At 42.4% G+C, this 27,828-nt stretch overlaps 1 protein-coding gene across 2 annotated transcripts in view; it reads right to left on the bottom strand.

Moving 5' to 3' along the window:
- Positions 1-20,832, bottom strand: part of DCBLD1 (discoidin, CUB and LCCL domain containing 1) — a 49,364-nt gene extending 28,532 nt beyond the window's left edge. Inside the window, exons 1-2 of one of the 2 annotated variants that reach the window (XM_084831459.1) lie at positions 20,494-20,832; positions 2,035-2,247 (exon numbers count right to left, since the gene is read on the bottom strand). In XM_084831459.1, coding sequence (XP_084687585.1) covers positions 2,035-2,247; positions 20,494-20,584 — 304 coding nt within the window. In that variant the 5' untranslated portion in view covers positions 20,585-20,832. The remainder of the gene's footprint in view (positions 1-2,034; positions 2,248-20,493) is intronic. The other variant, XM_084831448.1, reaches the window with a different exon arrangement.
- Positions 20,833-27,828: the final 6,996 nt, after the last annotated feature.

Here is a 27,828-nt window from a genome sequence, read left to right as displayed (position 1 = left end):
GGTGGGGGCTTATGAGAGTTTTAGTCCAAAACAACTGGAGGACACCAGGTGCCTGAGTTAAAACAAGATCTCAAGTAGCAGGTCTGGGGAAAGCTTCTGTCTGAGTATGGAGAGCCAGTGCTAGTCAGAATAGACAATACTGAGCTAGATGGACCAACGGCCTGCTTTCATATGTTCTTAAGGAGCATAAGTAATACAGTTCAATATGAGCTATCCTCACTGCTATGTGTAGATACACAAAGTTAAATAATACAGTTGACCTGGATGGTTTTACAATATTGACAACTGTAACATCTAAGCATGTTACAGTGTGACCTGTGGCCCTCATTTTCAGGGCTTTAAGAATGTTATTTGGATAGTAAGCTGAACTACAGAACATTCGTGCCAGAAATAGATTAGTGAGAGAGACACAACAGATTCTCTGTCTGTCTGCGTGTGGTTGGAATCACATATTTGACAATTACATTACAAAGACTGTATGCATATTACTGTCTGATCCAACTTAAATATATGAATATTTCTCATTAATTTCACTGGAAGTTGGTGCTAAATGCTACATGCCAAATTGTACAGCACACATGACAGTAAACAACACTGCAGTCCTATGCGTATTTGGTTGGAAGTAAGCCTGTTGTGTTCAATGGGATTGACTCTCAGGTACATGTGCATAGTATTGCAGTGCCTATATTTTGCTTATTTTATTTTTCACAATCCTATATAGGATTCTTTCAACCCTTTCTCTGTACTTACCAGATGCTGATTAAAAGTAAAATAAAGATAAAGGATCTTACATTTCTGAAGAAAGCCTCAAACTCAGCACTTATTCTTTATAATAAGTACAATCCTAACCATGCCTACTCAGAAGTAAGTCTCATTGGGTTCAAAGGTGAGTACTGTCTCACTAATATGTTTAGGATTGACTAATATTTTGCAAGTTCTCAAAATTGATAGGTTGGGACACTGACATCTCTTGCTAGCTTGTACCGGCCACAGAGTTTTATAACATTTATCCATGCGTCAATTCTTTTTTACTGCAGTAGAGCATGTGAAACACATTTAAACACATGCTAAAAAAAGGAATATTCAAACATCAAATAGTAATTATTTATCACCAAGTTCCCCTGCCTACTTTATTAACCACAATTACTGTCCATGGGTCACGTTCAGTCTAGTCTAGCCTAACAAGTCCCATCCTAATGGAACTTGCAAAATCATCTGCAGAAGCAATATGGCACACACTTGTATCTAGTTGTTTTTGGATCCTGAATTCATCTGCCTTCTGCTTTCAAACTGGGATAATCTAATGGCTATCTTCTGTGTTTTATTTTGTCTGTTGGCCCACTGTGTTGACCTGGGCTTTCTTTTTCTGTATCCAGAGAGATGGGCAAATAAGATTTCAGCAGTGGTTGGGAATGAGGCTTGGAATGCCCTGCGTAGTTCCTTCCCCTCCCTCCAACTAGCAAAATTGTAAGAACTGCAGATTAAAGTATGCAAAGTAAGAAAAATTATGAAAATTTGTCTAATTTACATAGATCACAGAATTCCAGAACTTGGCTTGCCTAGATGTAGAACAGTAACTTTTCTTTTAGCAAGAAAAACACATGGAGTCCTAGCCATATTCCATTGGGAATGTGGGGAGAAAGTTCAAAAGGCATTGTCCCAATATAATGAAGGTAAATAAACCTAAAGGCAATGCTATACATTACCATACAACTTTGTAATACTTCCACAATGCAATACTGGAACATGCTAACAGAATTATATTACCTGAAGCAAAGGGTGGAGAAAGGAGTCCTTATAGCCATTCATTTCCCTTCTCTGTTCAAGAACAAATCTTAAGCAGTTGGGGTGGGAATAACCTTTCTTACTTTGCTCCACTCACAGTTAATTAGAACTCTAACAGTGCAATAGTATGCACAACTACTAGGATGTAAGGGCTATGGAGTTCAATGGGGCTTACTCCAAGGTAAGTGTGTATAGGATCGCAGCCTTAGCCTTCTTACAATTCAATCTTACCAGTATCTCCTTACATACCATGCACTGTTGTAGAACTGTGGATGCTAAGATAGTTAGATTCACATTTCTGGGATTCAATATCCAAGTCTCCGAATTTTAACATCAGCCTTTTCCCCTGAGGCACCTGAATTTTCTTTTCACAGACAGTGTGGTTGGGGTAAGTCCCAGGATAATTCTTGGATGCCAGAGTTCCACTATCGTGATAAATGATCATAGGTCCACATCCATCTCCTGTTTGAAGTGGGGAAGATTGAGAGAGAAAAAGGGGACGATTCATTCATTCATTCATTCATTATATTTCTATATCACCCCATAGCCGAAGCTATCTGGGTGGTTCACAAGCATTAAAAGCCATTAAAATACATTGTATGAAGTATGAAAACATTCACATAAGGACATAAAACAGCACAAGCAACAACAACAACAACATATACCTAAAACAATTTAAAACAACCAGTCAGGGACCATCCAGGACCTGATGAAAAGACTTGTTATATGCTGCCAATGCCTGACAGAAGGGGGTAGTTTTAACCTGGAGCTGAAAAGATGACAGTGTTGGCGCCAGGTGGGCCTTGTCAGGGAGATCATTTCATAAATGTAGAGCCACCACCGAGAAGGCCCTCTCCCTTGTTGCTGCCCTCCTTGTTGCCGATTAAAATTATAGGTGTCATCAAAAGGCATACATCTACTCACCTCACTTTCCAGCCTAACTCTTTGTTGTACATCACGTTGCTGGTTCTGGCAGACAGGCAGTATAAAAATACTATAAATAAAATAAAATATAATTCCCCACTCATTCAATTAAATTGTGCATTCCTTTTTTAAAGCAGGTTCTCAATAATTTATTGTGAACACAGCAATTGTGGATAGATGGAGATACATGACCCTGCAATTCAAGGCCTACCAAAGACGCATGACTCATGCTTCCTTTTTATCATGAAAACCTATCATGTACTAAGTTGCTTCAGGGTGCAATCCTGAGACAGAAAGATGTACTACTCCCAGCATCCCCCAGCCAGCCATACTTCTACAAGAAGTCGTAGCACTTCTTTCTGTCTAAGGGCACAATCCTATCGGGATAGCCGGCTGCCTATGAACGCGGAGATGACCGACTATCCAATGCAGGGTGGGCAGAGCGTGGAATCATAGAGGGGATCTTGTCCTCCGTGCTCTGACTACCCTGCATTTGCGGTTAGCCAGTTGATTTCGGCTGTCTAGCCAGAGCACCTCAGAGCGGGGGGGGGGGGCATGGCACACAGGGAGCGTCGTAATGGCGCTTCCACCACCCCCTCCTCGCCCCCAGGAATGTCCCCTTTTCGGCCACTCTGAGCTGCTCTTATGAGAGCGGAGGCAGGGATGAACCGCGCTGCCTACAAGGCAGTGGGGGAGGGGAGTCAGGTTTCTGGGAACCGACCTTGGAGCACTGGCTCCAACCTTGATTCCCAGAAGGCAAAAAATCCTATGGCTGTCTAGACACTGTCTAGCGGCCATAGGATTGCACCGTAAATATGCATAGGTTCATGCCTTTAAACACTCCAGCTCTTGCTGACAGAAGTCACAGTGAGGGAGAAGCAGGAATACAGACTTCTAATGCCCATATAGATGGCCAAACTGCCTTTGGGTGAGCTCTCTCATTCCAGGGTAACCTTGTATCATCTCTCCAAAGGGTATGGAAGAATTTACCACACAATAGGTGCAGATGTATAGCAGAAAGTGTGGTAAAATGTACCAAGTGACTTACTCTGTAATCTGTACCAAGTGACTACGCTCACTCTAGAAGACAGAAGAATGCTAGGATGCCTACAAATACAACACTTTATAAAACATGACCCATCATGTGGAGAAAGACAGGGAATCTTGAACTCTTCTTCCCCACACAGAAGTTACATTCCAGAGGAAAAAATGGAAGTAAATGGGATTACTGAAAACTTTATATTTGGTCCCCTTATGAAATAGTGTAATGGTTTGTCTGGTTTTACAGTTTTGCAAAAAATCATGATTGACTTTGGACTTATATATAGTGCTTACATTTTAATCTCTTGGGATTTTTGCCTAGAAAAATGGTTTGGGAGGAAATGACTCTAACAGCAATGAATGAATGACCTAAGCAGGGAGCCACTTTCCTCCACTACATGTAGCCAGACGATTCTTTCTTGGCAGACATTCCCGTTTGTATTCAGAGATAGAATGAAGGTGAGTTGTCGTAATCCCTGTATAGTCCCCTGGCATTTCTGCAAAGCACATCTGAAAAGCCAATTCCATTAAGCCACAAGAGGGTTAGAATAATGTTTTGGGCTGGGGGGGGAAGCAGAGAAGAGATATGTTTATTTATTGAGAGGAATTTTCAGAAATCTTACATATCTCAGAGCTATGCTTTCCTTGAAACCATAGAAACCAAAATGATTTAGACTGCAAACCTATGCAAATTTGGGAGTAAACCCCACTGCAATCAGTGGGACTTACTTGCAAATTAATATGCATGGGACTTTCTGCAGATTGCCTCCTTTTCCCTGTTTCCCTGAGGATCCAGAGTAAATGGCCCTGTACCATAAAAGGACAAAGCACAGGATATTCTGAACGAAGTTACTGTGTTGGCCTGCCTCACACATGGAGGTATTTCTATATTCATTTTTAAGCAGGAAGAGACAGTCAGGACCTGCCAATGCTTCGTGGGGGTTTTCATCTTGTCTAAAACCATTCCAAAGTATATAACCATTATAGGAACAGTGTTTCTCATTCAGTTTCACTCAAGTGTGAATCTGAAAGTATCTGGGTCCATCCCCCATGTGTGAGATCTCTTCTCTGATCTGTCCTATGTGTGTGAACACTTGAATGAGATCACCGTTAAAGGATGCAAGTATACCTTCACATCAGAACTATCACAAACTGGATCCAGCTGGCCCAGAGGATGACAGTTTCTGTGTAAAAGTATATTCAACACGCACACATACTTGAGCATGCAACACCAATAGAATATAACCAGTGCTATGATTCATATTCAGAGTACATACTGATTATTTATTTTGGGAAATAATATGTAGCCCAATCTGCCCCAAAGCCTCTTACTCCAAGAGGAGGAGGCCTCCAGAACATCTGACAACAACTGTGGAAGGAAGGCATGTCTAGATTCTATGAGAAGTCTGTAAGAAACCTTCCTCCCCATAGGTTTCTGTTTAAGTGATTAGTGTCATACACTTACTTTGCCCAATATGGACTCGAAGTTTATGAAGGTTTTGTTTGGGACAGCTCACCCAGGTCTTTCTGGTTTGACACTACTAGATGATTAAATATTTACTAAAGTGTGTTAGGAAATCAAGATACTGTAGAAAATGGCTGAAAATCTGTCCATGCCCAGGTCAAGTATGCTTCAACACTCAAGTTTTTAGGGAGGAAACCAGCTGACATAGGCGAACTCCTATTGAAATGCACCACAAATTAAAAGAAGAAGCATCCTAATTCTCTATTTCTTGATTGCCCTTTAGAATCTTAAGGCAGGGGTGGACAATAGTTTTCCAATTTTAAATAGGTCAGTGGGTTACAATCACATACAATCACATATATCCTCCCTTCTTTCTCTCATTTCATCATTTCCCACTAACAGACACACCATATTTGGGACCCTTGCAGACAAAATCCAAAGAGAAGTTAGCTTCTGGGAATTGAAGGGATGAAAGGGGTTCCTCTCTATTTTCTTTCTTGCAAATTTTTCTAGTGGGAGACACCTGTCATCTAGAATCCCAGCAACTGAGGCCAATTTAGTAGGGCCCCTGACAGATTCTTAACTTACTTATTTATTGCATTTCTTTACTGCCCAAAAGCTGAAGCTCTCTAAGGGGTTCACAAAACAGAGGTTAAGACTATAAAACACACAAATATAATAAAACATAACGTTAAGTCTAACGCAAAGTAAATACAGCCACAGACTCAGGGACTACATCAAAAAATCAAGGGGAACCTCGTTTATCCTCCATCAGCTAGCAACATATTTTCCCCAAACAGTTTTCTTGAAGTCTACCACCACATTGACTCATCCCATTTAATATGGTGTAAAATACTAGGCACAAAATCTGGAACATATTAACATACACACAAATACTAATTTGCTAGACTTTATTTCTTTAAAGACTTAGCCAGAATATGTCTTTCTCACACACATAGTTTTTATATTTCAAGAAAATCTCCTTGATTTACAAAGTATTGCCATTCTGTCATCAATACTGATCATCTCCTGTAGCAATTTTTAAATTATTTTCTGAGAACTCTAGGACTCTCTTGAAAGCCAGTCAGGTATTTCTCAGTCAGAAGAAGATTGGGGTGAGTGGACATGCTTGTTTGAAAGACAGCTTGCCCACCACTTCTTGCTGCTGCAAATTGCAGAGGACAGCATTCAATAACTTGGCTTGGAGAGCCACTATGGGTTAATTAACCCTCGGGGCGCTGCAACACATGCCATCTGGCATTATGAATACGCAAGCCCTGGCTGGGGGTTGCCATGGCTTGTCGTGTTGTTCAAGCCCAGGCAGTGGGGGTTACTTGAGAGTTAAACAACACTTGCATAACCCATGGTCTTTCTTAGGGTTATGTGAGGGTTTAATCCTCAAATAACCCCACTGCCCAGGTTTGGATGACATAACAAATCTCGGCAACCCCTGGCCAGAGCTTGCATCTTCATAATGTTGGCCAACATGTACTGCAGTTCCTCATGTGTAAATTAACCCATAACAGGCTGTCATGTGAACTAGCTTAGTGTGTTCTATGGTGCTGTCTCCATTCACTCCGCACAGTGATAAGGCCAAAAGACTTGGTCTGTGCTCTACACGATCAGCCTATACACCCTAAAACATGCTTCAGAATCTACAATGCACACAAATTCTTCAGCAGACTACTGGAAACTATTCCCTGAAAGCAGAAAGCCTGAAGAGTATGAAAACTACTGATCTACTACTGAATTGACAGACAGTGAGTCAGTGGCCACTGACAGTTGTGCAATTCCACAGGATTCATTGGGACTGCTAACAGTGTTAGAGGTCTGTTGAAAGTCTTCATAATATCTTAAGGAGTTTAACCTTTGATGTACACAAGCCATGTTTCACAAACTAGGTATTAGTAAATGGAAGTGTCAGAGAACTTTTTCTAAAAGTTTCACAATCTGTCATGCAATTACCTTAATTCAAGCTTTGTTGTTGTCCAATTCAAGAATGGTGAAACAGAAAGAGAGTGGGTAAGGTCATAAGTGTAATGGCTAAGTATCAAAGGCTCAAATCCTATGCACACTAAGCTGAGAGTAACTCCTATTGAACTCAGTGGGATCCATTTCTCAGTAGACCCGTATAGGATTGGGCTGCACAACACAGACTGTGATAGCGAACCCCTGCAGAAGGATTTGTGTTCTTTTAATTTGATTTTTAAAACTTCTATCCCACCTTTTCTCAAAAAACAACTCACAGTGGCTTGCTTACAATAAAATATCAAATAATATAAGACAGAATTCCAGCAAGCAGCAGTCTGTAAAGCCAAAAACAAGATGAAGATAAATGGGAACAGTATTGACACACTCATGGAAAAGATATTTACTCAATTAAGGGCTTTCTTAACCATGTTTGTAAGTGGAAGCCTAACATATATAGTGTGGGGGCTCATCAGATCTTGACTAGAAGGGCATTCAACAAAGTGGGGGCCATCTCTGAAAAGGCTGAGGGATCTAGAAAAAGGCCTCAGAAGATGAATAGTGCATGCTTTAAGGAATATATGAAAGAAGGAGGCCCCTAAGACACCCAGGTTAGTGATATGAGAATTCCGGAAAATTTTAAATTGGCATTTTTTCTGAAAATTAGTTTACATAGGATTATTTGCATCAAAAAATTTTCTGATGCCCTAGAGCATGTTCCCCCTTCATGGATCACTGCCTTGTTGTGGCGAAGGGGCTTGCGTAACTCAGTGAAGCCATAAGCTATGCCGTGCAGGGCCACCCAAGACGGACAGGTCATGGCAGAGAGTTCTGACAAAATGTGGTCCACTGGAGAAGGAAATGGCAACCCACTCCAGTATTCTTCCCAAGAAAACCCCATGGAACGTATTACAAGGCTAAAAGATATGACGCCGGAAGATGAGCCCCTCAGGTCAGAAGGTGTCCAATATACTACTGGGGAAGAGCAGAGGGTATTTCCAAGTAGCGCCAGAAAGAGTGAAGCGGCTGGGCCAAAGCCGAAAGGACACTCAGCTGTGGATGTGTCTGGTGGTGAAAAGAAAATCTGATGCTGTAAAGAACAATACTGTTTAGGAACCTGGAATGTCAGATCAATGAATCAAGGTAAGCTGGAGGTGGTCAAACATGAGATGGCAAGATTGAACATCGACATCTTGGGAATCAGCGAACTAAAATGGACAAGCATGGGCGAATTTAATTCAGATGACCATCATATCTACTACTGTGGGCAAGAATCCCGTAGAAGAAATGGAGTAGCACTCATAGTCAACAAAAGGGTGGGAAAAGCAGTACTGGGGTACAATCTCAAAAACGATAGAATTATCTCAGTACGAATCCAAGGCAAACCATTCAACATCACAGTAATTCAAGTCTATGCCCCAACCACTGAGGCCGAAGAAGCTGAGGTTGATGGGTTCTATGAAGACCTACAACACCTTCTAGAACTAACACCCCAAAAAAGATGTCCTCTTCATCATAGGGGATTGGAATGCTAAAGTAGGAAGTCAAGAAATCACCAGGATAGCAGGCAAGCATGGCCTTGGTGTACAAAATGAAGCAGGACAAAGGCTAATAGAGTTTTGCCAAGAGAACATGCTGATCATAGCAAACACTCTTTTCCAACAGCACAAGAGGCGACTCTACACATGGACATCACCAGATGGTCAATATCGAAATCAGATTGATTATGTCCTTTGCAGCCAAAGATGGAGAAGCTCTATACAGTCAGTAAAAACAAGACCGGGAGCTGACTGTGGCTCAGATCATGAGCTTCTTGTTGCAAAATTTCGGCTTAAATTGAAGAACGTAGGGAAAACCACTAAACCATTCCGGTATGACCTAAATCATATCCCTTATGAATATACAGTGGAGGTGACGAATAGATTTAAGGGATTAGACCTGATAGACAGAGTGCCGGTGGAACTATGGACGACGGTCCGTAACATTGTTTAGGAGGCAGCAACTCAATCCATCCCAAAGAAAAAGAAATGCAAGAAAGCAAAGTGGCTGTCTGAGGAGGCTTTACAAGTAGCTGAGGAAAGAAAGGAAGTGAAAAGCAAGGGAGAAAGGGGAAGATATATCCAACTGAATGCAGAGTTCCAGAGAATAGCAAGGAGAAACAAGGAGGCCTTCTTAAATGAACAATGCAAAGAAATCGAAGAAAACAACAGAATGGGAAAGACTAGAGATCACTTCAAGAAAATCGGAGATCTCAAGGGAACGTTTTGTGCAAAGATGGGCATGATAAAGGACAAAGAAGGCAGGGACCTAACAGAAGCAGATGAGATTAAGAAAAGGTGGAAAGAATACACAGAAGAACTATACAGGAAAGATCTTAATGTCCCTGATAGCCATGACAGTGCGGTCACTGAACGTGAGCCAGACATCCTAGAGAGTGAAGTCAAGTGGGCCTTAGGAAGCATTACTAACAACAAAGCTAGCGGAGATGACAGTATTCCAGCTGAGCTATTTAACATCCTAAAAGATGATGCTGTTAAAGTGCTGCACTCAATATGCCAACAAATTTGGAACACTCAACAGTGGCCACAAGACTGGAAAAGGTCAGTTTACATTCCAATTCCAAAGAAGGGCAATGCCAAAGAGTGTTCAAACTACCGTACAACTTCGCTCATTTCACATGCCAGCAAGGTTATGCTCAAAATCCTACAAGCTAGGCTTCAGCAGTATGCGAACTGAGAACTAGCGGAAGTACAAGCTAGGTTTCAAAGAGGGAGAGGAACTAGAGATCAAATCGCCAACTTTTGCTGGATCATGGAGAAAGCAAGAGAATTCCAGAAGAACGTCTATTTCTGCTTCATTGACTATGCTAAAGCCTTTGATTGTGTGGATCACAACAAACAGTGGCAAATTCTGAAAGAGATGGGGGTACCAGACCACCTTACCTGTTTCTTGAGAAACCTGTACGAGGGTTAAGAAGCAACAGTAAGAACCAGACATGGAACAACTGATTGGTTCAAAATTGGGAAAGGAGTACGACAAGGCTGCATATTGTCGCCCTGCTTATTTTACTTATATGCAGAGTACATCATGAGAAACGTGGGGTTGGATGAATCACAGGTCGGAATTAAGATTGCCGGGAGAATTATCAACAACCTCAGATATGCAGATGATACCACCCTAATGGCAGGAAGCGAAGAGGATCTAAAGAGTCTTTGTTGAGCGTGAAAGAGGAGAGTGCAAAAGCTGGTTTGAAACTCAACATTAAAAAAACTAAGATCATGGCATCTGGTCCCATCACTTCCTGGCATATGGAAGGGGAAGAAATGGAAGCAGTGACAGATTTTATTTTCTTGGGCTCCAAGATCACCGCAGACGGCGACTGTAACCATGAAATTCAAAGACGCTTGCTCCTTGGGAGGAAAGCTATGGCCAACCTAGACAGCATAGTAAGAAGCAGAGACATCACCTTGCCGACAAAGGTCCGTCTAATCAAAGCTATCATTTTCCCTGTAGTAACATATGGCTGTGAGAGCTGGACTATAAGGAAGGCTGAGTGCCGAAGAATTGATGCTTTCGAACTGTGGTGCTGGAGAAGACTCTTAAGAGTCCCCTGGACTGCAAGGAGGTCAAATCAGTCAATCCTAAAGGAAATCAACCCTGAGTGCTCATGGGAAGGACAGATACTGAAGCTGAAGCTCAAATATTTTGGCCACCTAATGTGAAGAGAAAACTCCCTGGAAAAGACCCTGATGCTGGGAAAGACTGAAGGCAAAAGGAGAAGGGGGCGGCAGAGGATGAGATGGCTAGATAGCATCACTGATGCAATAAATATGGACTTGAGCACACTCCGGGAGAGAGCGCAGGACAGGAAGGCCTGGCGTGCTATGGTCCATGGGGTCACGAAGAGTCGGACACGACTGAACAACTGAACAACAACAAGAGCATGTTCATTTATTTGTATTTAGTAAACAAAGCTGTAAAAAGTACCCTGGGTTAATTTGTTGTCCCATTATATGAGTATTTGTCCTGAAATATTTGAGGGGGGTCAAATTAAATCACACTTAGCATGATTTAAATATATTATGTAAAACTTTTACAAGTATTCCAATAAAAAAAAAAAATCAAAGACAATAGCATGTACTTCCCTTAGAGCGCAATCCAACTGGTTGTGCCCTCGTTGAACAGAAACCTCTGATCTCAGAGGCTTCCGAGTATCCTATGCCCTGCTGGGCTGCTATCAGCAGGGCAGGAGGAGCAACAGAGGCAATTTTCACCTCTCTGTCCTCCTGTTGTTGCCTCCAAGGCAGCGCAGAAGTGTGGGGAGGTTGGTTCTCTGGGAACCGACCTTGGAGCGTGGGCTCTGAGGTTGGTTCCCAGAAAACAACATATCCTTATGGCCATCTAGCTGCTATCTAGCGGCCATAGGATTTCTCCCTAAGGGAGTTAAAAATTAAAGCTGTTTGAACTGAGCCTGGAAACAAAATGTCGACCAGCACAGATCAAACAAAGCAGGTGTCATATATTCTGAATGCCTTGCTCCAGAACACCCTGGCAGCAGCATTTTGTTTCAATTTCTGAACATTTCAAGAACAACCCCACATAGCACATATTAAAGTGGTCTTCTTTCCTGACAGTTACAGTCACAAATGCTGCCATGTAAGCTCTCTCCTAGGGCCAATTCACACAATAAAATTATTGTCCATGTAAGAGATCCTGTCCCTTCCTGTTACACATTAGCATAGACAAACTTAATATATAAGCCAGTCAATCACAGATATGAGTACCTAGAATGTCCATCTCTAGGAGCAGGAATGTTCATAAGCATTGGCACCACCCGTATATGTTTTTTTCTGAATTGCATATTGCTCGTCCACGCCCAAAGAAAACTAGGATTTAGAAACCGACCCCTACATGTAAGTCAAAGTTCAAATACAACTGTGGTCAGGGCTGTAAAGCAGGTTTCTCGGTGTGAATCCTGAAGGCAACTTTATTCAGCAGCATAACAACTTATTAGACATCAGTCAAGAGAGTTCTGTGTTCTTTGCAAACCTTTTTGATTCATATGAAGCATCCATGATCACTACATATGGCATTAAAACATAACCACAATGCTTCAGATGTAACCTACTTTTTTGGCTTGTTTTTGGTTTACATAGTAAGCCAGGTCATGGGGCTAACTAGAGCAGCTCAAACCTTCCACTTGATTTTTGTTCAAAAAGCAAGAGATGGAACAAATAGAGGGAAGTCAGGATTACAGTGCAGCTCACTAAGTCCCTTGTGTTGCACTATTAACATGAAAAAAAATCTTGTGACATCAGCGTTTCCCTCTTTGCTCTGCAGCCTTCTTTCTATATAGGCTCTGCTACTATACTGAAATTTACAAATGTGCAATGATGAGACTTCAGATCACAAGATGTACCTGAGCAGTACTACATGCATGCAGATCTGTGGATTCTGTGAACTACACCACATGGAGAATGGGGTGTTAATGCAATATGTAAGCACAGACACGAAGTCTGATGTACTACAGGAACTTTATTGACACTGATTTTTCTGTCTATGGAAATATCTGCCAACCACAGGTCACATAATTTTGCCAAAATAATTGTCACAAATTGGGACTTTATAATTTACAGTCAAGCCTACATCACTGGAAACATCTTAAGCCACACTGTCGAATATTACTTTTTCAGTGAATGGTCATAGAGCCACCAGGTGTGTGTGTGTGCGTGATGCATGTGTGAAAACCTACCGAGCATCCTTATGTGCATATGAACTGCATCCAGCAATATAATTTGTGTACCGAAGCCTGTTACTTCTACAGCTATGGAACTTGAATATATAAACCAGCCTTTCCCAACCTGGTGCCCTCCAGATGTTTTGGAGTACAATTCCAAGCATTCCTGACCATTGGCTATGCTGGCAGAAGCTAATGGGAGTTGAAGTCCAATACATCTGGAAGACACCCGGTTGGGGAAAGCTGATGTAACCGTATCAAGCAGGAGTTAAAAACATCACTGGTATAGTAGTAGCACTCTCACATTATAGTGAAAAAACATGTCCCTACAAGGAGAGAGTGTGTGCTCATGCAGTATCCACTCCGTATTGCTTTGTTTTTGTCAGCCCAGTGGAATAAAAGAGGGGAGGAACTTCAAAGCTGCACAGGAAGCAATGAAGTTTACTGTGGCCAGAATGCATTTCAGCTTTTCAACCCAGAGGCATGGAGTTCCCCCTGGGTTGTCTTACAAGTTATTTCAGCAAGCAAAGTGCACAACGGTCTCAAGCAGTTCTTTTCAGGAAGCGGCTCCTGTTTGTTGCCCCAGAGGTGGCGTCTTGAACTCAAAATGTAGCAGGCCTCAATAAACTGCATTGTTTCCTGTGCAACACTGAGGCACCTCCTCTCTTTTGTTCCTTGGACTGGTGCCTCTCTCTTTTTTTCTTCTCAGCCAGTGGAAGCAGAAGAGCTGCTTGGGCACTGTCCGTCTCTCTCCCTGAAGAGAGAAAGAGAAGGCAAACAACTCCTTACCCCCAGACTGGGAGCACACGGCAAGGGGACAGGGTGGAGGGGGAACTGACACTGTGGCATCTCAGCAGAACTCTCTCACAGTAGCAGTGGGGCTGAACTGGTTGCCGGGAGGCAACTTTTGCTTGCTCTCAGAATAATTACCAAACTTGGCACTCACTCTACTTATGCCACATAGAACAGATAAGAAGCATCAATTAGGTTTCAGAATGTCCTCAAGCAAGTGCCACTGGGAAACACCCTTACTTATTCCCTACAAGTGGTAAACATCTTAATTCAAGTTTTGCCAGGGAACAATAAGGGTGAGAACAAAACTATGACAACCAACACAGTGAAATGGCTGAAACTGTATGAAGACATTTCATGTAAATTTAGACAAGCTGGTCATTTCAGTTGGTACACAAGGCAGTTTTAACAATGGTAACCTAAACTTAGGTTAAAGTGTTCAGACTAACTAAGATAGAAGCTGAAAAAGTATCAAATGGAAAGGCAAGGGTGCCACCAATACAGTTAATAAAAATTTAGGAAATGGTTATAAACCTAACTCATGATGAACTTTTTATTGATTTAACTCTGGTTTTAAATATTATAAACCTGAATCAGTGTAAAACAGAGTCACATTTCTTCCAAACCTGTGCATGTTTAATGTATGTACAATGACATATGAAGTCTTTAACAGGATGCTTTACAAAAACAGTTTATTTTAGTGCTTCCTGCATTATAGTGTATCCTGCATTATAGTGTAACCTCCATGGCTCAACAATTAGCCATGTGCCAGGAGGATGAAACATAGGAACTTCAATTGCACAGATTTATAGAATAAAAATAATATTACCCACAGGGAAACAAAAATGATATACAAGAGGCATCAATAATAAAGTGTAGGAGAACAATCTGCTGAAAAATTCTCCTGCACAAGCCAACTGAAATTAATGCAAATTGCACAAAAGCATGGTAGTGTTCTCATGTAACTCCCATTCATTTCACTGGGGCTTGAATGGGAAAACCTCTTCATAGATTGTGCCTTAATATTAAATGCAATCTTTAACAGATGCATTAATGGGATAACAGCATGGTTCAGATGTACATTCCCGCCATGCTAAACCATAGTTTAGCAAGCTGGGAATGAGGACTGGATGCACACACTCCTCTCTTCGACTGCATGCTGATCCTGGTTAGCTTAAACTATGGTTCCCCATTGCATCCAAACTGGGGAACTGTGGTTTAACATCAGTTTACTAACTAGGATTTTAAACTACATATAAACCATGGAATTAGATCTTGGTTACTGAACTGACATTAACAGTGCATTCTTATACATGTCCACTCAGAATTAAGCCCCACTGAGTTCATTGGGACTTTGTTGTTGTTGTTGTTGTTCAGTCGTTCAGCAGTGTCCGACTCTTCGTGACCCCATGGACCATAGCACGCCAGGCCTTGCAGCCTAAACCACAGTTCCCTGTTTCAGACATAAAAGAGAACAGCAGTTTAAACTAATCGGGATCAACATGCTGAGGAAAGGAGGAGCAAGGGGAAGGATAAGTGTACAGGCCCAGTGCTTGTTTCCATCTTGCTAAACTATGGTTTAACAAGCCAGGTATGTATGACCAAACCAGCCTAACAACTTTAGGAAACACACAATTTCTAACATTTACAGACTTCATCTTATTTTTTCTGTCAGTGTTGCAAGCTTCACTGTAATGTATATTCCTGCAGATTTACATACATCAAGATAGACAACAGGGATAATGAAGGCAAAACCAGAATTTTGTTACCCTACTCTTGGGAAATAAACTTGGACAAAATAGAGCAGTGCAGTATTTCTATTCTTTCTTTCTTAAGTATCCAGCCATACTGAGACAACAGAATTTGAAGATGCTTATTGTTTTCCCAATTCATTGCATCGGGTGGTGGGTGAATGATCAGTGGCTGAGGGAGGGGCCGGGGAAAGGCCTTCTGGGGAACCCAAGGGCTGAATTGGGATCCCAAGGCAGGCCAGATTTGGCTCCTGGGCATGAGGTTCTTCACTCCTGCCTTAAAACCAGAAGGTTAATTATTTCACTGCGGACCATTTCATATATTAGTTTGCAAGATAGTCTCATCACCCGTTACAACCTTTCTAATTGCACAGGAAATAACCATATGAGATACATAATTGAAATAAATGAATATTATGCTATTCACCAATGAGTTAACTTGATACTCATGTTGTTTGTTGTTCAGTCGTTCAGTCGTGTCCGACTCTTCGCGACCCGATGGACCATAGCACATCAGACCTTCCTGTCCTACGCTCTCTCCCGGAGTGTGCTCAAGTCCATATTCATTGCATCAGTGATGCTATCTAGCCATCTCATCCTCTGCTGTCCCCTTTTCCTTTTGCCTTCAATCTTTCCCAGCATCAGGGTCTTTTCCAGTGACTTTTCTCTTCGCATTAGGTGGCCAAAATATTGGAGCTTCAGCTTCAGTATCTGTCCTTCCAATGAGCAGTCAGGGTTGATTTCCTTTAGGATGGACTGATTTGACCTCCTTGCAGTTCAGGGGCCTCATAAGAGTCTTCTCCAGCACCACAGTTCAAAAGCATCAATTCTTCGGCGCTCAGCCTTCCTTATAGTCCAGCTCTCACAGCCATACGTTGCTACTAGGAAAACCATAGCTTTGATTATACGAACCTTTCTTGGCAAGGTGATGTCTCTGCTTCTTATTATGCTGTCTAGGTTTGCCATAGCTTTCCTCCCAAGGAGCAAGCGTCTTTTAATTTCATGGCTACAGTCACAGTCTGCGGTGATCTTGGTGCCCAAGAAAATAAAATTTGTCACTGCTTCCATTTCTTCCCCTTCTATATGCCAGGAAGTGATGGGGACAGATGCCATGATCTTAGTTTTTTTAATGTGGAGTTTCAAACCAGCTTTTGCACTCTCCTCTTTCACCCTCAACAAGAGGCTCTTTAGATCCTCTTCGCTTTCTGCCATTAGGGTGGTATCATCTGCGTATCTGAGGTTGTTGATAATTCTCCTGGCAATCTTAATTCCGACCTGTGATTCATCCAACCCGGCGTTTCTCATGATGTACTCTGCATATAAATTAAATAAGCAGGGCGACAATATACAGCTTTGTCGTACTCCTTTCCCAACTTTGAACCAATCGGTTGTTTCATGTCCGGTTCTTACTGTTGCTTCTTGACCCTCCTACAGGTTTCTCAGGAGACAGGTAAGGCGGTCTGGTACTCCCATCTCTTTAAGAATTTGCCACTGTTTGTTGTGATCCACACAATCAAAGGCTTTAGCGTAGTCAATGAGGCAGAAATAGACGTTTTTCTGGAATTCTCTTGCTTTCTCCATGATCCAGCAAAAGTTGGCGATTTGATCTCTAGTTCCTCTCCCTCTTTGAAACCTAGCTTGTACTTCCGCTAGTTCTCAGTTCGCATACTGCTGAAGCCTAGCTTGTAGGATTTTGAGCATAACCTTGCTGGCATATAAAATGAGCGCAATTGTACGGTAGTTTGAACACTCTTTGGCATTGCCCTTCTTTGGAATTGGAATGTAAACTGGCCTTTTCCAGTCTCATGGCCATTGTTGAGTGTTCCAAATTTGTTGGCATATTGAGTGCAGCACTTTAACAGCATCATCTTTTAGGATCTTAAATAGCTCTGCTGGAATACTGTCATCTCCGCTAGCTTTGTTGTTAGTAATGTTTCCTAAGGCCCACTTGACTTCACTCTCTAGGATGTCCGGCTCAAGTTCAGTGACCGCAGTACCATGGCTAAACTAATGGTTAAAATTGTGTTGAGAACCCTGGGAATCAATCCTGTTGCATGCTGATATGTTTAACGAATATTTGAAACTCTCTTTATTCATTGTCATGTAAGCCACATCGAAACAAATATGATCACTAAGCACAAATGTCAGCATAGAATCTTTGCTGGTCCTGCCTATTGTAGGGCATATCTGAGGGCAAGCCACGCATAAGAAAAGCTTTTGTAGCTGTTTACTGACATAATATTTATGTAGCACTTTTGGAATGTTCAAAGATTTTCACATTATCTCAATCATCCTTACAAAAATCCTGTTAGGCAGGCCAGTATTATTATCTACCACAATGCAGATCGGGGGAGGGGAGGGGCTTGTCTAAGGCCACCTAGTAAATCCATGGCACACCCAAGTTTTCAACCAGACTTCCTAGGTCTAATTCTTAGTCACTGTACTCGATAGTAGCAGCTATATTTTGAAGTACAACTAAACTAACCCCCCTATTTATTCTCTTTTTAAGAAACCTAATTAACAAAAGATTTTTTAAAGTCATCCATACACAGCAGCTTTAAAGATGGGTTACTGTTACAATCCTGTAGCTACTCAGGCACACGGATAAACTAGGCATGGATTAACCGCGTCAAACTATATAAAGCCCTGAAATCAGCTAAGACAACATAATTCATGGTTATACTGACAGGACTGTGTTTTCCAGCTGCTGTAGAAAAAGAGAAGGTATTGGGGTGGTGGAAGGAAATAGAGAACCAAAAAAGGAAACTCTCTACCTTTAAACTAGGTCAGGAAACATTATTTGGCAATTCCATTTCCTTAAAGAAACCCCGTGTGTGTAGGTGAACATTTCTTTTTAATGGAATATTTAATCCTCCCTCTACGATTGCCAGATGTCACAGCTCCACAGAACATAATAGATGCCCCTTATTTCAAGAACTCAGCAGTTTCAAAACAATCACTGCATTTCCACAGTGCCCCTTAATTGAGACACTTTTGCATCTGGCAACCTGGGTCAATCCTTCCTCTATCCCCAGGTTACAACTGACAGTTTGGGTAGTGGAAATTCCCACATTATACCAAGAGTTACAGAGAGCAAAGTTCACTGAAGGCGCATGCAGATTACACATGGAAGAAGATGACATGGAATATCAACTTTAGAAGGAAAGCAAACTAAGAATGCCCCCTGGGGGTAAACCCTACTGAACACAGTGGGGCTTACTTCTGAGTAAACATCTTCACAATTTCAAAACTAGTATTCCTGTTGTGACTGCAGGAAAACTAGTTTTGAAATCGCAAACAAAGCTTCTAAAGGTAGAAAACAAGGAAAATCTAATTTCTCATTGCATGATTTCTTGGTTGTCCAACTCAGGTTCATTACACTGTGTGTTGCCAAATTAAACAATACATTTTAAATGTAATTTTGCAAAGCTGAAATGTAAAGCACAAAAACCAAAGTAACAAGTTTCAGAATCAACAAATATTATATTTTACATTCCAGAACTCATTTTATTTAAAGATCACGTGACTTTTACAGATAGGTTTTATGAGAAGAAACTCCGTTACTGCAAGAAGCAAGGCCAGTTGATAAAACGTGCTCAAATTAACCAGAATCAAATGTGAAAACTCTGTCTGATATAACAGGTGTGAAATGTTTCATTTCAGCACTAATAAGTGTGTGTTCTTTGGTCTTACGACTATAAGGCTGGAGTACGCCCTAGAAGACCTAGATTCATATCCCTGGTCAGCCTTTAGCTCTATTTGGGCATCCATAAATGGTATCCATGGAGGTTTTGTGGGGCTGTGAGTCCTGCCCTTTCTACCCCAATGTTCCCACATGAAATTGGAAGGTAGGAAGGGAGATTGTAATCATGTTCAGCTGAATGTTGTTACAATCTCCCTTCAGATCTCCTTAGCGCTCCCACTGTGCCTTGGTTTCATAGAATCATAGGGTTGGAAGGGGCCTACAAGACCATAGAGTCCAACCCCCTGCTCAATGCAGGAAGCCCGATTCCCAAGTGGTCTCCCACCCAAGTACTAACCAGGGCTGACCCTAGATACAATGTATACATCCCTGAATATGGCTTTTAACTCACTACCTCAAACCAGAGCTCTGCATACACACAGCTTTGACATACAGAGGTACTATGAAAGCAGGCTTCTTCATTCACTTCAAAGAAGGGGCCAGCTCCATGTATACAACAGCTCCAGTGTGTACACGGAGCTGAATGGTAAGCCGTGTAATGTTCACATATTGCCATTGCAGCAGAGTGCTTGAAGACAAGGAGCTGGATCAGGTAACTATCAGCCTCAATTTTCGGGCGGGTGGGAGGAAAGGGCGAGAGACTCTTTCTAAAGATCTGTTGTTATGAATGACATAGGGAAACATTACCCATGTGGAAACTTAGGGTTAAAGTAGTACGTTATATACTAACAGCACAAATTCTCGTACTGCCAATTAATCTCTAATGTCTAGCTTTTGGTCCCATTCATTAACAATCATTTAAGAATTCAGATAACTTCAGCCACACATCTAACTGACCATTGCAAAGGAAGGAAATACATTCCACCTTGCCATCCCCACCCCTTGTCAACCATTCTGAATATACACCCTTCGATTAAAAAAAAATGAAATGAAATGAAAGTGATGATGAAGCTGGAGGTTTAAAAACCATTATAAATCTTTTAAGACTCTGGGGAACGAGATCTTCCCTGGAAGGCAAGGAACATCTGAGACAGCTAACCACAGGCTCTCCCGTGTAAGTGCATTCATTCACTCGTTCACTCCACAGGCAGAGAGAGGGAGAGGAAGGTAGAGGTGTGTGTGTGTGTGTGTGTGTGTGTGTGTGAGAGAGAGAGAGAGAGAGACCGTGTGAGAGAGTGAATATGTGAGTGAGCGTGAGAGTGGATGTGAGTGTGCGAGAGGCGCGCGCGCAAATACCCACACACCGCGCCATACGCCTTCCCACGCCCAACTCCGAAAGCAACTTGCCCAACTCGAGGAAATATTCGGACTAGCCAGGAGGACTCACCGAGCTTCTCCGCGGAGCTCCTCAGCAACAAAGCGGGGAGCAGCAGGAGGAGGGCGGGAGTAGCGCCCAGCCGCCGGCTACTACAGCCCATGGCCCCACGGACCTCACGGTTGCCTTCTCCGCGCCGCCACTCTCTACTTCTCCCGCCGGAGCCCTCACTTTCAAACACCCGCTGCTGTTGCGCCTGCCAGGGAGAGGAACAGCGGCCCGGTCCCGCCGGCTTGCCTTCTAGGGACGCGGCCTCTCCCGAGGGGATGCCCCCCACAACCGCGCGAGACTAGCGGGGCCCCACACTCACACTCCGCCGGCGACTTCTCCTCCTCCCGCCGAGGGAAGGACAAGGGGAAGGCGAACGCCACTCTTCCCATTGGACCTTGCGGAGGGGCGGCCCCCAAGCAGCCCTGCCCTCCTCGTCGTGGGCGAGAAGCGTCTCGTCAGTCGCTGCCTGCCAGCTCTTGCCTCGGGGCTAATTTTCTTAAGCAGAAGAAACAACACCCCACAGCGGTCTGCGCTTCGAGCCCTATTTTCTCGTCATCTCGGATGTGTGTGTGTGAGTGGACGCTGGTGGCTCCGATTTCGTGGGACTAGGAGTCCATTCTGGGTTTCAGTCAGAACCACCCACAACGCTAAAGGAACTATCCTAGCTGAGCGTAGTTTGGGGATAGGACTTAGCACATTGGATAGCGCCTTTAGCGTTCTGGCTGGTTCTGACTGAAATCCACAGCCCCACTGAAATCGGAGCCACCAGCCTCCACTGGTGTGTGCGCGCGCGTTGTGGGGAGTTTCCAGGGCTCCTCAACAGTGAAGGAATGGCACGTTAGCCATGCCAGGCACACTCCCTCAGTAGTGCAGCTAGGTTATTTATTTATTTGTTATATTTTTAATCTGCCCAATAACCAGTGTTCTCTGGGCAGATTAGAAACAGTTAAAAGACTAAGATTCCATATCAACAGTTGAAAAGGTAACATACGATACAAATATTTAAAAGAATAAGAAACAATATGAAATAAACAGCACAGGGATTGATAAAGCAGCCATACAAATATAGAACTAGGTCTTTCAAATGCTTGGGAGAAAAGAATGGGCTTTGCCAGGCACTGAGAAGATAACAACGGAGGCACCAGGTGAACCTCTTTGGGGAGGTCATTCCATAAACAGGGGTGCCATAACTGAGAAGGCCCTCTCGTAGCTACCCACCTAGCTCCCTTTGGAGGGCTTCCAAAGGTGACCTAATGGTCCAAGAAAGTACGTACAGGAGGAGATGTAATGTGGACTTAATGGGCTTATGCTCCCCCCTTAGCTTTTGTGGTAATCTATGTTACTTCATTTGCTTTAAAATGAGGTGAGCCAGCCCTGCTGTGTTTGTGGGCCTTTGTGCTTGTTCTGCTGAGTGGACCCTGGACTTCTGCCCCAAAGTCCTGCCCTGATGGCACCACTGTGTAGTTTGAACACACTCTCAAGAAGAATAAATCACTGCACATAGAAAACTAGCACGTGACGGAGATTGCTAGGCTGGAACACTTCCACATCCTGTTTTCTTTTTAAAGTGCATGACATTTTTATAAACAGGTTAGCAATTCAATTACAATTTAACACTGATGTACATACACTCCAGGAACAGCGCTTCATCTGCTATTTGCATACACCAGGGCAACATTTTTGCAGCTGGCTAGCAAGAAGCAGCATTGAACTTTGGGGAGTTGGTTTGCTTAAAAAAAAGAAGAACCCCTGTCTAAGGGTGCTGCCAGACAGATGACTCCTAGTGTTGCCCATCAAAAGACATCATGCAGCTATTCTGTCTTTACCTCCTTAATTTATTAAGATGGAAGAAAAAAGATGGAAGAAGAGGTGGAAAAACACGGGAGTTTACAAGTGGCAGATGATGTCTTCTGGACCCCTGTAAAATTCTGTGAGTAGGGCAGACCAACAGTAAAAGTTATGTCTGGAAGCAACCCAGGTGTCTGCCTCCTCATCTGGTATATTTCTAAATAAACAGATCTTAGTAAAACACTGTAAGTCTTCAGTACTCTGTGCTGACAGTGTAACAGCTGCCCCTGGATGCTCCCAACAGCACAAGGAACTGCGGAGTTTTTCAAACAACGTGTGCAAGCTGAACAGGCAGATCTATATTTATCTACCTTTGATCTGGTGATTGCTGCCACAGTAAAAGATGCAGGGTGGTTGTTTTTGTTTGTATCTCTTGCTATTATAACAAGGAGCAATGCCACATTAGCCTGTTCCAGGAGCTATATTATTTGTTAATAATGTCTTCATTTTTCCAGAGTAGTCTTCAGTGTTCATACCATTTTTAATTTTCCCCTGTTTGAACTTTCCTAGGCTGAAATAAATTCCTGGCTGACACTTAACGTACCATTTTATCCTGTCATTATTCCACATCAGTGAGAACAAATCCCTGTCTCCTGACCTGTTTAGTGAAGTATCTCATGCACAACTGTCTTTCCAATCTGTTCCAGTTTTTAACGACCTTGTTTTCATGATCTCTTCTGTAATCTGCAGAGATGCATATTGGTCTTAAGCCAAGGTTGCTGTGCTTTATCATATTCATTTTTTAAAAAAATCCCTGTTTGTGTAAAATGCTGTAAAATCAGTAGTCACTGCAAACAAAAAGCGTAGGCAAAATCTACGGCAATGATTGCACATTGTGTATAAGAGACCAAGAGAGAAGGGAGAAAATAATTTTGAGTTTCACAATCCTCACGCATTTCTGCTTATTTTCTTTGCTGACATTCTAAATATCTAAGCACCAGTTCACCCATGCAAGCCAACTACTCTTTTTTCTGCAGCATGTGTACAGGATCACATGGCAAAATCTCAGTATTAACATGAGAAAAACCTGTAGTCATTCCTGAGTTCACTGCAGCATTTTGTCCACTCACCACAATCACAGAAATGGCTGCAGACTTTCTCTGCGTACATGCCTGTCACTGATTTACACTGGGGTTTCTCCACAGGACCCATGGTAGGGGAACATTAGCTGGCTGGCATGTATGAACTAGCCCTAAGCCAATGATTCCAAGGGAGTAGCTGTCTTAGTCCTTTCTTTCTTTTTTACTAAAGAAGACAAAAAGTCTGTGGCATGCACCTTAAGGACTAATTTATTGCAGTGTGGGCTTTTGTAAGCAAGAGCTTAAGTGCTACTTCAGGGGGTAATATGATCTTTAGGAAACCTTGGCAAGGCTTTCAACTCCAGGGAGTGCTTTACTTTCTGTACATTTCCAAGGCAACTCCATCTGACAAAAGGACTAGGATGTTACTGAGACACACAGATCGGGCTGGCTGGACTACAGCTTGTAAGCTTAGCTGATGGTCCTGATACACCAGGGTCTGTTACAATGTTGCTTGCTGTAAGGAGATCCAGTCCTGAAGAAACCTCAACCAGGCAAGACAGGGTGACCAAAGGAAATTAACCCTAGAACAGGAAGCCTGTGTTGTCCCAACCTAGGGGCATGCTCAGCATTCAGTAAGGGGCACCCTCATGGAATGAAAGCCATCATTCTCCAGAGCTTCTTAATAGGAAACAAGTGCTGTGCAAATTCTGACAGGTTCCCACAGCCATATGTCTGTGCACTGCCAACTCCAACTGGATCAAAGTAGTACTGTCAGCCAGCCTAACAGTATGACAGCCGAGCCATATTTGCTTCCTACAATGACTTGACCAGCAAATATTTATTTATACAATTTACCAAGCACCATTCTACCTTCTAAGTCTCCCAAGACATGATGCAATTAATCACAGCTAAAAACAAAAACACACCCACTAAACGCTAAAGCAACAATAAAATATCACTCAGGAGAGACCAACACTACAGCATTATATCAATTTCAGTTAAAGCAAAATGCATGGAAAAATGAAAGGTTTTCACTCTGTGCTTGAATTCTGATGATAAGGTGGCCTGAAGAGTCTTTCTACATGGTTATATAGAAAGCAAAGCCTATAGTCACCCAATGTCTGACTAAATTTGCTAGATTATCTTTACAGGAGTGATACAAACATTTAAAGGGGTCTGAAGCTCAGATAGAAATGCAAATTTTGGTCAAAATTATTTTTTTTTAAAGTTGGACTGCTACTCAGGTGTTTTTAAAAAACTTTACAGCTTTATAAGGGACTAATGAAGAGGTGTTTGGTTTTTTTTAACAACAACAACACCTGTTTCAAGTTCCATGGCCAACAGAGAGACAGTGATATTTAAAAACAGCAGCAACAACCACAAATCTTGGTGCTGTTAAAGAGTAACATGGATGCATGCAATGCTTTTTAAAATCCCATGTTTTTGTTTTTCGTTTTTGTTTCTTTCTCATTCATTTCAATGAAATATTTCTGTGAAAGAGCAATTAAAATGATAAAAAAAAGAGTATTGGATGCTTTAAAAAACAAAATCGAGATTCTGCTCTAGTTCTCTAAGAACTGAGGTTTATCTTAATATTTTGTCCCATATTTCACAAGAAGGGTTGCAGCCTTCCTACATTTGTTATTCTTTTATCCCAGGACCTGCTTTTCAGCACCAAAACTCAACCCAGATTGTATAATGTAACAATATTACCACTGAGCATGCACGAAATACTCTCCCCCCCGCCCCCGTTCCGAGTATATTCACTGCATACAAGCAGACATGCCTTGGCACCTATTGCTTTAGAAATGTGTACTGTATGTGCTTCATTTCACACACAAAAGATCATCAACTAGTTTTCCTTAGCAGCCAGTCTGAGAAAAGGGTAAGGAACAGCAGGCTACTCCTCAACCCCCCTTGCTTAAAATAGCTTTTCCCCCACAACGGCTTTTGCCTCTAGGTTAGCTACAAAGAGGTCAGGTGAAATCCCTCGGAGGTGCGGATTTGGCTCAGGAGCCTCTGCTCGCTCTGTTCAAATGTAGATCTTAATGCCCTGGATTTATGTCACGGAAAGTGCTGCTGAACTGAATTCTGTTGCAAAAATCACAGGGTCTGGTTTGTTACTAGTAATGTTTTGTTTTGTTTTTTTAACAGTGTGCTAGACAGAGGTAAAAGACAAAGATGATGTGGAGAGCTCTCATTCATAGTTGGTATTATACCTACATTAGGGGAAATCTGCTGATCCTGTACATGTACCCAACATATTTTGCACTCCAGTGCATAGTCACCCCACACCTTTCTGAGTCTTTACGGTGATGACACAGTAAGTCATATTTGCACTTACTGGAATAATGTTAGCATAGAGTTTTTCCATGCCATGTGATTCCTGTTTAAACAGACGCATTTCATTATGTAGCAGTCCTCATGCTTTGGGTAAAAAGCAGGCGTGTAGAGATGCATGAATACAGACATAGCCTCAGGTGATTCAGATTGAACAAAAGTGGCTGCAAGCTCCCTCCCTCCTGCCCCCGCCCCGCCGCCGCCCCACTGAGTCGAATTATGACTCCTCTTTCCACTTCACCGATTCCAGAGAATGTTTTTCTTTATGCATGCATGGCATCAGATAGAATGAAGAATCAAAAAGCATCCAGGATTTTTCAAGCGTTTTTAATGCCAAAGTTTAATTTATGGCATGTCACAGTGCCGCCTAGTGGAAAGGACAATGACTCTTGAATTGAGTCGCCAGCCCAACAGGAAAAAAAAAAAGACCTGTTGCCAGATTCTGTGGATACCTTAGACCTGATCCAGCACATACTGCTTAGTTAAGAATTTGCATTAGAGGTCTGCAGTACCCAGGACAAAGGGGTGACGCCCCTTGGACAGAAACAAGCATTTACCGGGAAAGGCAGAGAATACTTGACAAAATGGGCAAGGCAATGGCATGACATCACTTTTAGCAGTGTGGGCTTCTTCACACTGAGCTTTTATCCTGCTATTGAGATTGGTTGTGGGTCCTTTAGATGACGGTGTCTCTTGCACTAAATGATCTTTATTCCATTTTTTAAAAGATTGGAGATAATGAACTATCAACTTACGGTGCTTAAGTTCCCCCATGAAAAGAGGACAATGTGCAATAAGAAGAGCAAGACCACAGCACCATTTAGTGGCTGTATAATGAAACATGTGGAAGGCTCAGATAAGGGGGAAAAGGAGGGGAAGGAATTGTGTGTAAAGGGAGTCCATTGTGATCCTGCATTTAAAACAGAAGCAGAAAACCCCATTTTAAATGTGGGATTTTAGGCTGGTGTGGAGATGCTCTAAGACTGGCATCAGCTCTCCCATATCTCAGGCAAGTTAATCGTCTAGGACCCCCAGAGGAGGAGGAGGATTTCTTCATAGGATGCCAGGGAATGAATGGGGTATTTTACATATGTAATGTTGTTGCTCTCTAACCAAGTTATGATGGCTGCTACCTGTAACATGTTCTACATGAATAATGGCATCCTGGAACCTTGCATGGAAATGTGGAGTCATGAGCCATAGAGCAGGGGCAGGCAACCTTTTTTGGCCCATGGGTACATTTGGCAATTTGAGCAATGGTCGTGGGCACCACCATGAAATGGCTGACATGGGAGGCGTGGCTAGTCACAAAGAGCAAGTAACCTGCCCAAATGACTGTGTACAGGCAGAGGTGGGGCCTGAGCCACAGCATAACTCATTTGAACCCACAGTTTTCAGCACCTTTTTCTTGCCCCCCTTTCTCTTGGTGGCTGACATGCTCAGAGGAAAGCATCAGTCTGCAGCCGCTCACCATCTTCATTTCCTAAGAATGCCTCTGAGAATCATCATGTAGCCCAGAGGCATTCATGCAAAATGAACAGCCGAAGGCCCTCACTTTGCTTAGAAGTGACCCCAGCTGGCAGTAAGAAAATGTGTTGTTGTTGTTTTTTAAGTGGGAGGCTTAGGACATCTTGGTGAGTTCCACGAAAAGTGGCTGAGGGCACACTGGTGCCTATGGGCACCACGTTGCCTATCCCTGCCATACAGTCTTATTACAAGCCCTCTTGTTTCATGCCAAAGTTGCATGTCACAGTTGTAATAGCCTTTGGGTGTGTGTGTGTGTGTGTGTTTTAGCTGTTATGGTTAACTGCTGTTCTTACAAACTTTATTATTGCTGTTTATTAATTGAAGTGTCTAAGATGGTTTGAAACAGTACTGATTTTGTCTGTTTGCTGCCTCTCAGGGAAATTGGCAGGATATAAGCTTTTAAATAATAAATGATAATAAGAAAGAGTTGGTTTTGTTGCAACAGACTAACATGGCTACCCCTCTGGGAAAAATAATGTCATCCTAGGACGTTCTTATGAAGTATTTGAACTGAATTTAAAAACTAAGTTACAGCCATATGTGGTGCTGAATTGATTGATTTCTCCTGCTCTCCCACACTTCTCAATGTACAGCAGTTCTTCCAATTATTGCAAATATA

The sequence above is a fragment of the Heloderma suspectum genome, chromosome 1, assembly GCF_057233095.1.
Source record: "Heloderma suspectum isolate Gila_16-S chromosome 1, 16-S_ref, whole genome shotgun sequence".
Taxonomy (NCBI): domain Eukaryota; kingdom Metazoa; phylum Chordata; class Lepidosauria; order Squamata; family Helodermatidae; genus Heloderma; species Heloderma suspectum.
This window is presented reverse-complemented; position numbering and strand designations above follow the sequence as displayed.